The 18893-nt window shown below is 42.7% G+C and overlaps 2 protein-coding genes across 3 annotated transcripts in view; one reads left to right on the forward strand and one right to left on the reverse strand.

Annotated features, from left to right (window-relative positions):
* PAK3 (p21 (RAC1) activated kinase 3) overlaps positions 1–18893 on the forward strand; it is a 571264-nt gene that overhangs the window by 122454 nt on the left and 429917 nt on the right. The gene's annotated exons all lie outside the window — the stretch shown is intronic.
* CHRDL1 (chordin like 1) overlaps positions 1–18893 on the reverse strand; it is a 120840-nt gene that overhangs the window by 64764 nt on the left and 37183 nt on the right. Inside the window, 1 exon segment of the mRNA XM_025431431.3 lies at positions 18675–18768. Coding sequence (XP_025287216.2) covers positions 18675–18768 — 94 coding nt within the window.

Consider the following 18893-nt stretch of genomic DNA (forward strand, 5'->3'; position numbering starts at 1 on the left):
TTTCCCTCTGCCTATGTCTCTGCCTCTCTCTCTGTGTGTTTATCATGAATAAATAAATAAAATATTTTTTTAAAAAAGAAAATAATAAAAGGAGCTTTTGCATTTGTTTGAGGGTGGGCTGCGGTCTGGCTTGGGGCTAAGCCCGTTCAGTGTATTAATTCAGTGAATCCTCACACTGGTCCTTTGAGTGGGGAACCATCACTGCCCGCCCCTCCCCTTCGCAGCTGCTCCCATGCACAGGAGCTCACCAGCTCTCACACACACCTTAAGTACGCTCACGCTCTCATGGAGTGTGTGTCCACTAAAGGGAAGCCCCCTCTGCACTATCTCCTCAGGGCTCAGCTTCCAAGTCTTCCCAGAAGTCGCTCCCCCTGGTGTCTAGAATTCTATCTGTGGTGGGTTCTTTTGGGGAAGGGTGGGCCTTTGTGCTGCTGCAGGCTGAACGCCCCTGGAAGGGGTCACCCAGCCTCCCTTTCCTCAGATGCTAAGTGATTGCATGACAGCTGAGGGGCGGGGATGGGTGTGAGGCTGTGGGGGAACCGAGACACAGGAAAGGGGGTGCAAAAAGATGTCTGGGGGCATGACAGACAAACTTCATCTATTTCCGATGTCTGCAGCAGGCTGGCTCTACAAAATAAAGTCTGACTGTAGGACACACGAGGCCCTTTGAGACTGGGTGCCCACCAACGAACCTTCCAAACTGCCTCCTTCATGGTCCACACCCACTCCAGGCCCCATCCTGCTTTTGCACGTGCCCTCCGCCTCCCTCCTCCTCCACCTGGAAAAGCTCCATAAACATAAAGTCTGTTAGAACTCAGCTTGAGTATTGATTTCTTGAAGAGCCTGGCTCCTGGTTCTTGGAGAGTGTTTCCCTTCCTCCCTTCTCTGCTTATCCCTGTCCACACCTCTACTGAAGAACTCATCACATTATGTCTAGTCATCTCATTAAGCCTGTCTCCCCAACTAGCCTGTGGGCTCTCTGAGGCACGGACTGAGCCCTCAGCACTATTTATGGGACCTGGCCCAAAGCCTGTACTCAGTAAACATTTGTGAGAAGAACGAACAAGTGAGCGAGTGAGTGAGTGAATGGACACGAACCACCAACTTCTGGTTGGGTGGAGACTCCCTTCCCTAGGCTTCTCTGAATAAGGCTGCTGTCCAGTGTTTCTCGATAGGGTCACTGCCAGAATTCAGATGGGACACTTCTTCACAGCACTGTGTTCCTGCCCCCTGTGGAACATTTAGCATCCCTGGTTCCTGCCCAGTAAAGGTCAAGGACATTCCCCAATCACTGTGATGACCAAAAGAGTTCCCCCAACATTTCCAAAGCCCTAGGAGAAAGGTAGGGAGGCCCTGATCTGCCCAGGTTTGGAGGCAGCACTATGGCAATAGCTCTTTTGCCTGATCCTGGTGGTCTGATAGGCCTCCTGCAACAGGGTCATGCTGTGTGGCTAGACAAGGTGCAGGATGACAGGCGCCAGCCAGAACATGAATTTGTAAGACATTAGGGACTGGAGCACTCCTGGCCTGTTAACAGGAATTATGGCAGCCTAATCAGCACTTGACAGTGCAGAGCGAAGAATCCTGCTCGACGTTCTTTATGACTGGAGGCAAGGGGCAGGAGCAGGCCTAGCCAAAAGGAAAACAAAAAACAAAAAACAAAAAAAATTAGTCAAGCTTTCAAGGCAACCCCAAAGATTGCTACCTTATCTCCCAATGCAATTCTGGGCATTACCCTATGTCTCTGCTAAGTGCTCACTCGGCCTTGGGAACATGAGCATTACTGAGCAGCGCGCTCACTTGGGGCACTTCTAAATATCTACTCAGAATGAAAAAGAAAGGAAGGGCAGAGCAGCATGTGGGTGGCTCAGTCAATTGACTGATTTTGGATTTTGCCTCAGGTCATGGTCCTAGAGTCCTAGGATGGAGCCCCATGTTGGGGCTTGAGGACTCTCTCCTTCTCCCTCTGCTTTTCCCCCTGCTAATGCATGCCCACTCTCGCTCTCAAATAAATAAATAAATAAATAAATAAATAAATAAATAAATCTTTTGTAAAAAGGCAGAGATGATGCCATTTATTTTATGCCTTCCGCCTGACACTCATTAAACCTGTCACCTTTAAGCCTCCCACAACTTTTCCCTAAGGCTGGAGACATATGGCCAGTGCCTGTTTATGGGCCTGCTGTCACTGGGATCTATGAGAACATATACGAAAATGCCTGAGTTTCAGGCTTTGCCCACATTCCCTACTAATGATGTAATCCGGGGACTTGGGGTTCAAATTCCTTCTTTCCCTTGCCAGATACTGCCTTGCTTATATACACACCTCTTTATACTTTTCAAAGCAATTTCCCACATCAACTTTGTTTTCCCTGCCAATGCGAACCTTAGTGGAAGGGAGGAATTATCACTCTCATTTTACAAGTTGAGAAAACAGGCGCAAAGAGGTCAGCCAGCTCTATTCACGTTCCACAGTGAATTGGGGGGAAGAAGCAAGGTAAGACCCCATATCTTTTCTGGCCCTGTGCCTCCCCCCAACATATGATAGCACAATACAGCCTCAAGGGATGTGGGGAGGGAATGTGGAACCCATAGAACCAAAGCTTTCTCTTCTTCCCAAATTTTGCCTAGATTCTGAAAGCCCTCTGGTCAGTGATACAGACCTGAGCCAGGTGGCTTCATCTAAAAAGCCCATATACTGCTGGGCTCTGCGGTTCAGAGGACAAAGGCCAAATGCCCCCAGATGCCTTCTTATTAATTCCAAAGGCATACCCGGAGGACGGAGGGCACAGCCTTTGTCCAGGCTTTGGTACTGATCAGCGCATGTGGGAGTGGGGAGCGGGGTGGGGGGTGCAGGAAGACCAGACCAGACCAAAGGAAACCAAACCAAACACCAAAAAGATCAAAATAACGTAAACAATTACACAAAAATAACATGTCCTAAACAGCCATATGTGTAAACACAATCCTATGCTTAACTCTAACATTTAAAGGTTTTCAGGTCAACATTTGCCTCCAATCATTACCATCCAAAAACAAATGAAAATGTGTCAGTATTGCCGACACCCTAGGGGGCCTGTTCTCTCCCCTTGGAAGGAGCCACAATCTTGCCTTTTGGGATAACCATTGCCTTGTTGTTTATTATAGTTTTATCACATTTATGTACCTCTGTAAACAATATAGTTTAATTTTGCCTGTTTTGAACTTCATATTACTCGAAATGCATTGTATGCACTTGTGCATATACATGTGTCTGGGTTTTACTCAGCATTAAGTTTGAGTTGTTATATGCTGACTTTTAAAAGACTCCTGCTCCCCTTATCCATGCCTAGAAGTAGAGCTGACCTTTGAACAACCCCGGCTTTGAACTGTGAGGTCCACTTATAGGCTGATTATTTTTCCAATAAATACGGTGCAGTACCATACATGTATTTTCTCTTCCTTATGATTTTAAGTAGGCTCTACACCCAGAATGGAATACAACATGGGGTTTGAACTCATGACCCTGAGATCAAGGCCTGAGCTGAGACCAAGAGTTGGATGCTTAACTGACTGAGCCTACCAGGAGTCCCTCTTATAAGGATTTTCATAGGGATCCCTGGGTGGCGCAGCAGTTTGGCGCCTGCCTTTGGCCCAGGGCGCGATCCTGGAGACCCGGGATCGAATCCCACGTCGGGCATCCGGTGCATGGAGCCTGCTTCTCCCTCTGCCTGTGTCTCTGCCTCTCTCTCTCTCTCTCTCACTGTGTGCCTATCATAAATAAATAAAAAATTAAAAAAAATTTTTTTAAAAACTAAGGATTTTCATAATAACATTTTTTCTCTAGTTTCCTTTATTGCAAGAATCCAGTATATAATACATGTAACACACAAATATGTATCCATTGACTATTCATGTTATCAGTAAGGCTTCTAGTCGACAGTAGGGTATTTGTCATTAAGTTTTTGGGGGAGTCGAAAAGTTATACACAGATTTTAAACTGTGGGGCATCAGCATCCTTAAGCCCTGCCCAAGTCCATTGTTCCATGTCAACTGTGCTAAAGTCCATTTCTTCCCATTCCCCATCTTTGGTGGTGGAAGGAGAAAGCTGATCAGCATCCTCGAGGGTCCATTTATTTTTCAGAAAATTGTTGAAATCTCTTCAATCTTTCTTTCACGGGGCTCATTAATTATCTTTTTCTTCCAACATTGCCTCTTAGGTTTGCTACTCTGATCCTTTAATAATCTTTCTCCTCGAACCATACTGAATGGCCCAGATGTTCTTCCCCTCAGAAAGAAATCTCAGAGGAGGCCCTTTTGGAAATATAACTTCTCCAGATAAAGAGAAACAAGGACACCATTCTATCTCTATGTATTTCTCCAAAAAATGACAAGACCTGCTGGTCATCAGCTGCTAATAGATGACACGGTCTGAAGTTCCCCAGGAAACGTTAATAATGAAAATGTCTTTCAAAAGCCAGGACTTCACACAGTCATTAGCACCAGTTACCACCAGTCATGGCTGTCACTGCTCAAGACAGAGTGGTTTTTGGAGTCTTCCTCAGCCTATGAAAAGTGTGCTCTGAAAATTGACATTTGCTAGATTCTTCTAGGAACCCTTGGTTGTCTCCAACTTCAGCTGTTCCTCTGTACCACCATCCCCTTCTGAAATTTCTCCTCTGCTCACTTCCCCAATGGGAAAGAAACAGACACACCACAATTAGGCTGCATCTTGATGATATTGCCCTAAGTGAAAGGTGGCAGTCCCAGGAGGAAATATACTGTTTGATTCCACTTACAGGAGGTACCTACAGCAGTCCATTTCATAGAGACATAAAGGAAAGAGATGGTCGCCAGGGGCTGAGGGAGGGGAAAATGCAGGTTTGTTTCATGGGAACAGGGTTTCAGTCCGGGAAGACGAAAAACATCCCTGAGATCGATAGTGGTGATGGTTGCATAACAATACAAATGTACATTATGCTACAAAACTGTATACTTAAAAGTGGTTAAAATGATAGGGACACCTGGGTGGCTCATTCAGTTAAGCATCCAACTCTGGATTTCAGCTCAGGTCATGATCTCAGGATCTGAGGGAGAGGGAGAGAGAGAATCCCAAGAGGACTCTGATCAGCGTAGAGCCCGACATGGGGCTTGATCTCAGGACCCTGAGATCATGACCTGAGTGGAAATCAGGAGTCGGTCGCTTAGCTGACTGAGCCACCCAGGCTACAGAAAAAAAAAAATTTAAATAAAAAGACATTTAGGACAGCCCGGGTGGCTCAGCGGTTTAGCGCCGCCTTCAGCCCAGGGCCTGATCCTGGAGAACTGGGATCAAGTCCCATGTCAGGCTCCCTGCATGGAGCCTGCTTCTCCCTCTGCCTGTGTCTCTGTCTCTCTCTCTCTCTCTGTGTGTGTATCTCATGAATAAATAAATAAAATCTTTAAGAAAAATAAAAATAAAAAACTAAAAGACATTTAAAAAGAAGAATGGACATTTGGGGAATATAAATAATAGTGAAAGGGAAAATAAGGGAAGGGAGAAGAAATGTGTGGGAAATATCAGAAAGGGACAGAACGTAAAGACTGCTAACTCTGGGAAACGAACTAGGGGTGGTAGAAGGGGAGGAGGGCGGGGGGTGGGAGTGAATGGGTGACGGGCACTGGGTGTTATTCTATATGTTAGTAAATTGAACACCAATAAAAAAAAAATAAAAATAAAAAGAAGAATGGAAAGAAGGGAGGGAGAGAGGCAGGGAAGAGATAAAAAGGGAAACAAAGAAAAAGCAAGGAAAAAAGCAAGCCAAATTTCCTTGCCCCTCCTTCTCAACCCCCATTTCTGTCCGATCAGTCATAATAGAATACACCATACAGAGGATATGATGGTGACTGTGGACTCTGATTTGGCCCTAGATTCTTTGAGGGCATGATTTTGCAAATGTGGGAAAAAACAAATCAAAGCTGTAGGAATTTGCTAAAAGAAAGAAAAATTGAGCTTGCAAGGACACGTACCTTATCTTGATGTTTTAAAAGTAACCTCTACTCCCAAGTTTGAGGTCTTACCCATTCTCTCCAATTATTAAAAAAAAAAAATCCAACCAACCTTCTTCTTCCCCGTCCTGCCCACAACTTTGATTTATTCCTTTCTTTAAAGATACAGTACATATCCTTCATAGCTTCTCTCCTATTCAGGGAGTATAGCCCTAGGGAAAAAAAACTATTTCAGGAGCCACACACGCACTGCTGAACCACCTCCCACTCTCTGGGTCTTAGCATGTATGTGGCAAAGATAAGCGACAACACATCAAGACATTTATACAATAGCCTATTTTGATGGCCAAAAAAAGAGTCCTGTGAGGAGGTAGATTTTGGAACAGATTGCAACAACTGACACCCTATGTCTGCCAGTTTCTAAAATCACTTTTAGGGAATAGCTGACAGTGTAAAACTCCAAACGCAAAAATCAGATGAAAATCATTCTAATAAAGACTGTTATTTATCTTAGTGGCTGCAAATAATCTGGTAAACCTTTGGGTCATAGTGATTTTGCATCCAAAACCTGGAGTGAAACCTTTTGGCTCTAGGCAACAGATAGCAAGGATATTTGGTTCCTTCTAGAACATATTGGTTTTAAATTAACAATCCCAAAGTAAAAAACTTGAGAGTTGGCAACTCATCCTAGAAACTATTGTGTCCTCTGCCACAAATAAAGAATTTATCCTTGATATTACAGAGAGGTTTGGTGCCCCACAAGAGCATGGAAAACAGAGCCTGACTCTCCAGCCTCCCCCTTAAGCCCCCATCCCCCAAAACTCCTCTGGGTACCCAGGCTAGTGGCCTCCCCCCACCCCCATCCATGATGTTCTACCATCAACTCCTGCTCACTAGATCCTCTGAGCAGAGGAAACTGAGAAGGTTAATATGAGTTAAGTCACCACTTTCAAAGATAGACCAATGCCTGAATTAAGAAGATAAAACTGGGTGGCTCTGTCCATTAAGCGTCTTGGTTTTGGTGCAGGTCATGATCTCAGAGTCACGGATCGAGCCCCGCAATGGGGTGTGCAGTCTGCTTAAGATTCTTTCTCTACCTCTCCCTCTGCCTCTCCCCCTTCTCTTTCTCTCTCTCTCCCAAATAAATACATGTATCTTTTTAAAAATATTTAAAAAATAAAGACAATGAAGCTGTAATAATGATAGCATTTTAGGGGTCAGGCAGCTTGGCAGGGACACAGGGGAAGAGAATGGAGGCTGTCGCCCTGCTGGCCGGACAGGCACAGGTGATGGGAAATTGAGGCGATAATCACCTGCTCTGCTTCCTCTGAAAGCAGGTCCTGCTTTAAGAGGTCAGAGGCAGCCCCGCAACCAGGAAGAACGCTCACTAAAGGGCATTTTACTAAGCCTTTCCTTAAAACACCCTAGATGTGACTCTTAATTCAGAGGCAGTTGAAAACAGACTAAGCTGAAAACACTGATTTTATTTCAAACTATGTTGATTGCTTTTCCCTTTGAGAGTTTCATTTGTTTATCAGCAGAAATTCCTGGGCGAATTCCGAGAAATGCCATTCATTTCTTGCCAACAACAAGTCACGGACAATGGGCGGGGAGAAGCGGGGAGCTCCCCCACGGAGGGTCCTTCTTTCTGGACATGACAGCCAGAGGCTCTGAATGTGGAAAGTAGCAGAAGAGGAAGGCTTTAGGTGGGAACTCTGGGAAAGCAGGTTGCCTGGCCAGACGCAACACTATGCACATGTCACTTTAGGGCTGGTCCTGGGAAAGTGTCATGTAGTCATGCTGTATCTATGCTCCCCATTATCAGAGAAACAATGCTGTTTTGTTGCCCTTGGCGTGTGCACAGGGTCCTCTCCTCCAAGACCCTGCCCAGCACTGCTCTCTGTAGGCAGCGCTCTTGATCTCCTTTACCAAGATCTTCCCTGAGACCGAAGTGCCATCCCAGTCCAACTGCATCAGAATTAACTGAGGTGCTTGTTTCAAGTGCAGAATGCCCACTGCAGCTCAACTGAATCAGAATGTTTAGTGTAAGGCCTGAGAGTCTGCATTTTATCAAATCTCCCAAGGTAGTCCTTAAACACACAAAAGTTTGAGCCACATTAGTCTGGGGACTTGTTTTAAAAGGGCCTGACAGGGATCCCTGGGTGGCGCAGCGGTTTGGCGCCTGCCTTTGGCCCAGGGCGCGATCCTGGAGACCCGGGATCGAATCCCACATCAGGCTTCTGGTGCATGGAGCTTGCTTCTCCCTCTGCCTGTGTCTCTGCCTCTCTCTCTCTCTGTGAGTATCATAAATAAATAAAAAATTAAAAAAAAATAAAAGGGCCTGACACCCTAATGAACTTCTCCAAACTAAGATACTCTATATACTAATAACTTATTGCTATTATATAAATAACTTCTGGAAACTGAATGGCATAATCCAAGAGTTCTTAAAACACATACTAAAGCACACTAATTTTTCAAAGTGCCTTACAAAAAACCTCAGCTGAATAAGTTTGAAAAAGATTGCATCCCATACACCTGTCTCATAGATTCATAATGTATATTAATATATTAAAGGCTCTGAGAAGTCCTGCATTAAAAGCTACCTATTTAACTTTGTCTTATCCAGAAAGTTTATTTGCCCAGAAACTTTCAAGTTTACCTGCCTATATAAATGCTTCCTTAGTAGATTCTATTATCATCTCATAAAACTGTGCTCCTGGAGACAAACTTTAACCCAGAAGAGTGACTGTAATGGTGGAGGTTTCCTAAATACAGAAAACAAATGAAAGATTTCTTTGGGACAAATGGAGCTTCTCAGTATCCCTCAATGAAGTGTCACCTTCTTTACCTTTCTCTGGGGCAAGCTTTGCTTAATGTCCACTGAAATAGAGGGGTTCTACTCTACCATGAAGCAAAGTCATAGTTATCCTAAAAGTCTTGTTCTTATATGACATAGGGGCTTCTAACATGCTAGCAGGAAATCAAATCCTTTTTCTAGTTATTTACTTCTTAGAGAAGGAGAGAGAGAGAGAGAGAGAGAACAGGGAGGAGCAGCAGGAGAAAGAGAAGCAGACTGAAACGAGCACAGAGCCTGACATGGGACTCGAGCTCACGACCTTGAGATCATGACCTAAGCCAAAATCAAGAGCCGAGTGCTTAACTGACTGAGCCACCCAGGCATCCCCACATTCTTTTTCAAAAACCACTAAATCCCCAGGGTTTACCAGAGACAATGATAACCTCACTTGGCAGGAGGCAAGCTGGGTGCCACTTTTCTGAAGAAGGCTGTAATACTTTGTATTCTGCACAGTGTTCAAGGACTGAGTGCATGAGAAAGATAATAGAAATAAAGCATGGAAGACAGTGAAAGGGTCTAAGATGTAAGAGAGCAGACAGCATAGACATGGAGGGGCTAGTGATTAGCAGTGCATATCTCTGTGGATACCTCTCAACAATTGGTATAAGAAAACTAACAACAACAACAGTAATAATAATAAAGTAAAACTCTTGCTATCTGAAGACTAATATTTTAAAATCCTGAGGATTTTGGATAGCTCTGGAGTCAGAAAAGGGTTTTTTGAAAATACTTTTGCAAGTAAGGAAATGGCCCCCAACGATCATCTTGCATACTATAATTACTGTAGTTGCCTTAAAGGAAGAAGAGTATGATAGTTGGCTGTTATTTTACTGTTTAAAAGGAATTGACTCTTTTCAATAAAATCCAAGGGGGAGGTGAATAGAGAATTCAGAAAAGAACAAAAGAAGACAGGAGAGAGCAATGGAGATCAGACACAGAGGATGACAACAGCAGCACTTAGCAGCCATGAAGATGGCCATCAACAGATACTCAAAGAGATGAACCAAAAGAAGATGAGGTGGCTGAAAATCAGACAAGATTCCTCGGTAAGGTACAAAGATAATTACCATATGACACAGAAATCCGACTCCTAGGGAGATACCCCAAATAATTTAAAACATGCCACAGAAAAACCTGCACATAAATGTTAACAGAAGCAGCGCTAGTCACAATAGCCAAAAAGTGGAAACAACCCAAATGTCCATGAGCTACTGAATTAATGTGGCATGTCCATACAGTGGAATATTATGTAGCCCTAAAAAAGAATGAAATGCAGATACATGTGACAACACGAATAAATCTTGAAAATATTATGCTGAGTGAAAGAAGCCAAAGGCAAAAGGCTACATACATACTCCATGATTTGATTCACATAAAATGTCCAGAAAAGGACAAATCCATAGAAACAGAAAGCAGATTAGTGGTTACTCAGGGCTGGTGGAGGAAGGGAATATACTGTTTAATTGGCACGGGGTTTCCCTTTGGGGTGGTGAAAATTTTCAGGAACTACATCACTGGTGATAGTTGCACAACATTTTGATTGTTCTTAAGGCCACTGAGTCATATACTCTGAAATCATGTTAGGTCATGCGTACCTTACTACCTTACCACAACAGAAATTAAAGAAATCCCCCCTTGTTTTTCTTTTTTTAACCACTGGAGAGAGCAAAACAGGCCTGTTTACTTAATTGTTGTAACAGTAAAAGTCACAGACATGGACACAGTCATAGAACAAGAAGGGGAACATACTGTGTAGTTAGGTCAGTGATTAAAGGCCAAAAACCAGAATCAGAGTGGTCGAGTGACCAGCAAGCCTCACTGGAAATTGTCGAAGGCTAAATGATGTATATCTACCTCATCTTATGGAGGCGATTTCCCCTATGGTATAGATTTGTGTCATCCTAAATTGTCCAAACTCAAGTGGTAAATAAGAGAACGCTATTGGTATAAAGTAGAAACTGCATTGGTTCATACATGATTTTTCCCAGCACATTATTATTTATCCCAGTACATTACTCTATTGAGGATAGCAGCTGAAGGCCACGTACATGAACTCAACTGAAACTGGCAAACTATGAAAAGATACAGTACTATCTCCAATTCCCATTCATACCCCACCCCCCATTCTTTGTCTTGGCTGAGTTTGGCCATACGCTCTGTTCTATAAGTGCTGATAACATGATTCTTTCTGATCTCTGGGCATTTCTCTCCTATCTTTACAACTCAGCAGCTTCAACCCTTCCTGATTCCCTCTTCCCTCAAGCTAGTGTTGCTATCTTATTTTATTTTTTTTTAAAAGATTTTATTGATTTACTCATGAGAGACACACAGAGAGAGGCAGAAACATAGGCAGAAGGAGAAGCAGGCTCCCTGCAGGGAGCCTGATGCGGGACTTGATCCCAGGATCCCAGGATCATGACCTGAGCCAAAGGCAGATGCTCAACCACTGACACCCAGGTGCCCCTAAAAAAGAAGATGAGGTGTATCACCATTTGAAAAGGTGAAGTCTGCACTTACTGTAATTTTCTTTTATTTACTAGATATCTAAGATACATTCTTAAATCATGCTAGCTTTTTATTAGTATAGTTCATTTTTTAAAGATTTTATTATTTATTTGAGAGAGAGAGAGTAGAGTGAGTGAATGAGTGAGAAAGAGCACAAATGGGGAGAGAGGCAGAGGGAGAGTGAGAAGTAGGCTCCCCACTTCTTTACAAAGTTGTATAACTTTCCAGTTATTTCTCCAATATTGTTTGTTCTTTAAGCCTTGTTACTTTTCAGTGTGTGATTTTGTAGAATGTGAGGATTTTCAGAAATGCATATATTGCAGGCACTCTGGAAAACAGTATGGAGGTTCCTCAAAAAATTAAAAATAGGGGTGCCTGGGTAGTTCAGTCGGTGAAGCATCTGCTTTTCAGCTCAGGTCATGATCACAGCATCCTGGGATCGAGTCCCACATCGGATTGCCTGCACAGCAGGGAGTCTGCTTCTCCCTCCCCCTGCTCTTGTGTTCTCACTCACTCTCTTTCTCTCCCTCCCAAATACATAAATACAATATTTTTTAAAAGGTTAAAAATAAAAAAAAGGTTAAAAATAGAACTACCTTACCATCCAACAATTGTACTACTAGGTATTTACCCAAAAGGATACTATAAAATGCAATTCAAGGAGATACATGCACCCTGATGTTCATAGCAGCCTCATCAACAATAGCCAAATTACGGAAAGAGCCTAAATGGCCACTGACTTATGGATGAATAAAGAAGATTTGGAGGATACACACACACACATATATGTATATATATGTAATATATTATATTATATGTTGCACAGAGCAATATTGTACATTGCAACAATGTGGATAGAGTTAGAGAGTATTATGCTAAGCAAAGTAAGTCAGAGAAAGACAAATATCATATGATTTCACTCGTGTGGAATTTAAGAAACAAAACAAACAAACATGGGAGGAGGGAAGAGAGGCAAACTAGAAAATAGACTCTTAACTATAGAGAACAAACTGATGGTCACCAGAGGAGAGGTGGGTGGGAAGACTGGTTAAATGGGTGATGGGGATTAAGGATGGCTTGTGACAAGCATGGGATGTTGCACATAAGTGTTAAATCACTAAATTGTACACCTGAAACTAATATTACACTCCGTGTTAACTAACTGGAATTTAAAACTTCTAAAAAACTTCTTTAAAATGAAGAAATGCAGGCAGCCTGGGTGGCTCAGTGGTTTAGTGCCTGCCTTCAGCCCAAGGCGTGATACTGGAGACCCAAGATCGAGTCCCGTGTCAGGCTCCCTGCATGGAGCCTGTGCCTGCTTCTCCCTCTGCCTGTGTCTCTGCCTCTCTCTCTCTCTCTCTCTCTCTTTCTGTGTCTCTCGTGAATAAATAAATAAAATCTTTTTTAAAAATTAAGAAATGAATGGATCATATTATAGCAGAAATGCCTGTATTTGCCAGCTAGCTCACAATCCAACTACTGTCAGGAGACAAGTGACATGGGGATTCCAGCTTCTCCTTACACAAACACACAGACTAGAAAGCATCACTGGAGAGGTCATTTCTTTAATCTCCCTTGAATTTAAAAGTCTGTGGTGAGGGTTGCCTCTCTTGGCAAAACCACACCATCACTGTCCTTAAAACCATTTCACAGAACTACATTTTTCACACCCAGCAAAAAGGGAATGCTGTGGATTAGGTTGCTGGTAAGAGATCAAAATGAGATATTTTGGCAATTTTAAAACAGCTCTTTAATGAGCCAAGAATGTCCGAATACCCCCAAAGGAACCCAAATTTATGAATTCTGAGTGGCAAATTCATTAAGAATGGCCATTTTTAAAAAAACCTTAGGTAGGGGTTTCTGGGTGGCTCTGTCAGCTGAGATTCTTACTCTTGATTTCAGCTCAGGTCTAGATCTCCGGGTTGTGAGTTTGAACCCCACATTGGGGTCCATGCTGGGAGTGGAGCCTACTTAAAAAAAATCTTATGTAATATCAGGACTTAGGCTCCCGGTCACTATGAGTCTTTTCATAAAATTGTATATAAAGAACAAAAGGAAAGAAGTCATAATCTTTCTCTTCTCCTTCCCCCTTTACCACTCCACTTCTCCAAAAGAGAAGATATAGAATTTCATTCCTATAAATCTCCCATTATCAGGGTCTATAGAAAGTCCTGCTTATAGACTGGGATAGATTTAGTGACCCTTCTGACTTCTGTGCAGTCTTGACTTTTCCATTAAGAATGTTCCAACCTCCATGCAGTATCAGCCTCCTTGGGCTCAGTAGAGCACCCTGTTGTATGTAACCAAGACATGACCTCTGCCATGGACACTTGAGGAAGTACTGATGAAAAAATTTTCATTTTCTCTTAATGGGGATCAGTGTGGATTTCTCTCTGGGAATTCTGGAAAAGCAGTCTGCAAACTTTGATTCCCACGGTTCAGCAGGAGCTGCAGGAGACAACCTCGAATGCAAGTGGGAACCTTGGAAATGTCTAGGGTACAGAGTTTAGAGAGCAAGAACCAGGAGAAACATAGAAACAAATGGGGGGTGCTGGTTCCTCTGTCTCCTTCAGTGGAAGATGAGCTCTAGACATGACCAGCAGGATCCTCCTACAGAATCCATCTCTGTCCATATAAATGCTCCCTGAAGTCCACGCTGCTATCGGACAGTGTGTAGAGCCCAAACCTTGGGTATATGGCTTCCTTGCTTGTCTTCTTTTTTTAATACAGGACTCATTCTGGCTATAAAGCTCCTATTGTTAAATGAGGACATTTTCATCACGGTGCCTTCCCCTTTGGGTTAAGACAGAAAATTGGAGCCCCTTCCTTTGACCAAACATTCCTGTGGCCCTGAAGGCATGAGTTTCCTCATGCCTAATAACCACTGGGGTGGAAGGAGTACAGAGGAGTCATCACAGCCATTGCTCTGTCTCAAAGCAGAATTGTGACAACTCTATCTCAGATGGGTGGGCATCTTTTTCCTTACAGAAATATGCCTGTACAGAGACTAAAATTCTCTTTAGACATTTATACTAGGATTTAACAGCTACTGTGTCCCACAGTTCATCCTCTTACCAAACTCCACTCTTCTCTGCTATGGTTTAAGGTTTAAACCTGTTTACTCTTGTTTGATCTTCAACAGAAAGAATAGCCAGTTTGCATTCCAGGTCAATATGGCAGGCTGAACACAGGAGAGAATGCCCTGCTCTTTTCTCACCAAAGAGTGAGGGATAAAATGTAAAACTTACAGTTATATAAAAAAATAAGTAATTAAAAGGGTGAGTAAATTAAAAAAATGAATGAATAAAACTGCAAAATCATGCTCAGAAACAAAAGAAGATTCCTTGTGGAATAAAACACAGAAGGAAAAGCAGAGCAAAGAATGAAGGGCCAAAATCATATGGTCCACTGGCGCCTGGGACTGGATACAGACAGTTGGGCCAGAAGGCCAGGCAAGAACTATGGCCTCCAAGTGGCTTCTCATGTAAAGATGGGGATGAAGGACACACTCCTCACATGTAACCAGGGGCTGACATAGCTCTTCCCACCTGAGTAGCTCCTTCAAATGGACTACTTGCCCAAGGTACGCAGCTGCAACTGAGGTCCCAGTCTAAGATCATCATCAGGGACTAGCACTGTATAAGAAAATAGAGATAGAGGGGCACCTGGGTGGCTCAGTGGTTGAGCGTCTGCCTTCAGCTCAGGTCATGATCCTGGGGTCCTGGGATCGAGTCCTGATCGGGCTCCCCAAAGGGAGCCTGCTTCTCCCTCTGACTATGTCTCTGCCTCACCGTGTCTCTCATTAATAAATAAATAAATAAAATATTTAAAAAAAGAAAAGAAAAGAAAATAGAGGTAGAAATAGACCATCCAGGTATGAAGGAGCCCAAGCTAAGACACTAATATATGACCTGATTCAGAGCTAAGTGAACTACATGGCCTAGAATAACCTTCCCAAAAGAAAGGAAGGACATATGCAAGAGAAACCATCCCTCTACACACAGACAATGAGCTTTTGAACAAAGATTTTAGAAAGCAAGGAGAAACTCAGAACTAAGAAAAGAAACCCAGGAAAGTCAAGAAACCCAGTTAGAGTGAGAATTTATACCTGAAAAAACACATTGAAACAATCTAAAATGGACTCTAATTAGATAGTTAAATACCTTTAAGAAATAAAGAAAATAAGATCCCAAGAAATACTAACATGGGTCTATTAGATAGCAATATGTAGATATTTTAAAATGTAATCCAAAAACGTGTGGGGGGGAATACAGTTATTGAAAATAAAAGAACAAACAGAACCAGACTGCCTAAAAAGTAGGCATGAAAAGGCTTGAGAAAGAATTCATGAATTGGAGGACAGAACTGAAGAATTATTTCATTATGGGGAGTGTACCAGGATGAAAAAAAAAATAAAGGACACATTAAGAGACACAGAGGATAGGGACATCTTGGTGGTATAGTTAGGTTTCCAATGCTTGGTTTCAGCTCAGGTCATGATCTCAGGGTCATAAGATTGAGCCCCATGCTCAGCTCAGAGTCTGCTTAAGTTTCCCTCTTCCTCTGCCCCTCCCTGCAATGGTCTCTCTCTTTCTAAAATAAATACATTTTTTAAAAAGAGAGAGAGACACACAGAGTATAAGTTAAATGAGCTGCAAAAATATATGCCAAAGGCAACTTTGAAAATGAGAAAAAAAAAAGGTAAGATGTAATTTTCAGAAAACCAGTGAGTAAAAATTGAAAAGAAATTTGTGTCCTTTAGCTGAAAAAATTATGTACTTAACAGGCATAAAAATAAATGACATGTCTGTACACCTCATCGTGTACACCAAAGAAAAAGAGGAAAACGTAAAAGCTAGAAGAAGGAGAAAATGAGTTACCTACAAAAGAACTACAATCAAACAGCAGACTTCTTATCCACAAATGGAGGAAGTCAACAGACCATTTGTTAGTATCTTCAAAATGCTAAGGGAAAACAAGCATGCACCTATAATTTTATACCCAGCCAAATTATCACTCAAGGATGAGGGCAAAATAAAGACATTTTTGCATATTAAGGATTAAGGAACCTTGGTACCACTGCTCAAAGAAAGAACTGGTAAAGGTTATAGAGTTAACAAGAAGGAAAGTGAATTCACAAGGACATGACCTGCAAGGACAAGAAGGAAAAGAAAATGAACACCTCCTTTCTATAGTTCACAAAATTGGCTTTATTTAAGTCTTAAAGGCAACTCTCTTTTTTCTGCTATTTATGACCTCAATTCCTTTAACGCTTTCTTCTTCACTCAGAAAACCTGCTGGCTTATACTTTTCCTTTTTCTTAAAATTTGCTTCCTATTCTGTAGCTTGGGTAGGTGATAGCCATAATGCACTGTACGCTCTTCTACCCTGTGATTCGCATCTGGGTCACTTCCTTCCCAGGAAATAACAATATCTTCATAGTTTAGATAAATTTCTATGGCATTAGAGCACTTTTGGCGACTTCTTGGGTAAAAAGGTAGAAAAAAATCTCCAGATTGGCCTTTTTAATCAGAAATTTCGCTCCCATCTACCAAATCCTTCCTTCATAATCCCGTTTATTTTTTTTAAGATTTTATTTATTTATTCATGAGAGAGGCAGAGACAAAGGCAGAGGGAGAAGCAGGCTCCTCACAGGAGGCCCAATGTGGGACTCAATCCCCAGCCTGGGATCATGCCCTGAGCCAAAGGCAGATGCTCAACCGCTGAGCCACCCAGGCATCCCCATAATCCAGTTTAATTAGAAGAAACAAAGAAACACATATAAAAATAGTAAGCCTTATTTGGGGATTTATTCCAAAAGCCAACTTTCAGGTAGATCTTATGCCAAATCAGTCTCTTACATCTTAAAGCATATACTATCATCACCAATATTCAGAATGATAAATGTGACATGGCATGATCTTTTGCCAGCTGGGAAAAAGAACCCCCTGTGTTCAGCAGAGTGTATTTATTGATGCAGAAAAGTATAGTTCACAAAGGTAGTGACCAAAATGGTTTGGGGGCTTCTTCTCCATTAAACACCTCCATTCCCTGGGATGCCAGGGTGGCTCAAGTGGTTGAGCATCTGCCTTTGGCTCAGCTCATGATTCTGGGGTCCTGGGATCAAGTCCTGCATCCGGCTCCCCACAGGAAGCCTGCTTCTCCTTCTGCCTATATCTCTGCCTTTCTCTGTGTGTCTCTCATGAATAAATAAAATACCTAAAAAATAAAAAAATAAACACCTCCATTTCTGTAACTGAAATGTTAGCCAAATTTTCACTGAATTTTATTCCTGGCCCCATTCCTATCATTGCTACCTGGACACTTTTCGTTTCTCTAAGTTTTGGAGGTTCCTTACTACTTAAAAAAGCACCACCAATGCCCCAGACTAGTGGTTCTTCATGTTTTTAGGGTCATGTACACCCCCTTAACAAATACCGATAAAGCTATGGAATTTCTCTAAAGGAATTTACATGTATACATAGTTACACCAAAAACAAAACAATTTTAAAGGGTTCACTGACCCCATAAAACCCACCCACAGACTTCAGCTGAAGAATCTTCATCCTAGAGGGAAACAAGATCAACTTATAGGAGTATAAGGCTTCTACTACCCAGATCCTGAGGCTGTCACTTAGCTTTTCCTAGGACCACAGTCCAGCCCTCAGACATCATCTTAATCATTCCACGCTTGCATGCCTCTGGTGTGGGAGCCAGGCCCCAGTCAGACGTGAACAAAGTGTCATTGAGGGAGCCCCTGCCTCAGACACACACCCTAGCCGCAAACCATCAAAGTAGATGTCCTAACAGCCTTGTGAAAAAGTCTCTGCCCACCTTCCCCTGGGATTTGCTCTTAACAATGTGTACATAATAACTGCGAAGTCTGGAGGAGGTGACTATTCAGCGGGCAAGCAGCTTTATACTGTCATAAACCTTACTGGTTCAGCTCCTTTGATTTATGCAATCCCAGTACTAATTGCTTAAGACACGTGCCGCCATGCTACAACTCCCCTGGTGCCCGCTGCCTACGGCAGGAAGAGGCTGTTTATGGCACAGACTTTCTGGGCCACAATTCCCTTCCCCCAACTGACATCCACCTTCAAATGATTAAAAGCCCAATGAAAATCTGTTACTGGGTGACCAATAACTTATTAGAGCCTAAAATATGCCCCACTTGGGCTATAAACAGTATTTAGGGGCCAGCGCAGGCTGCCTAAAAGTGTCCTATTGTAATTTCTGTCTGGAAGTTTCCCTTCTGGGGAATTAGGCAGATGGAGTGGGTTGGGTGGAAGTGGGAGGAAGGAGAACCACAGCTGGGAAAGAAAGAGGAAATCCAGTTTACCTGGGCAGCGTGGGCAGCACAGATGAGGAATATGCACGGGGGACAGGCAATGAAGGCTTGGACATCTGACTCGGCTACAGAGTACATTCCCATTCTGGAAGAGAAGGGGCAAACCATGAAAAAAACGTTAAGGTCTTTCACAGGTCACCTGTGCTCATGCCCGTTTGGGAAATAGTCATGCAGGGACTCACCCAGACAATGAATGATGCACTCCCAAGA

Source organism: Canis lupus, chromosome X (assembly GCF_003254725.2).
Source record: "Canis lupus dingo isolate Sandy chromosome X, ASM325472v2, whole genome shotgun sequence".
NCBI lineage: Eukaryota > Metazoa > Chordata > Mammalia > Carnivora > Canidae > Canis > Canis lupus.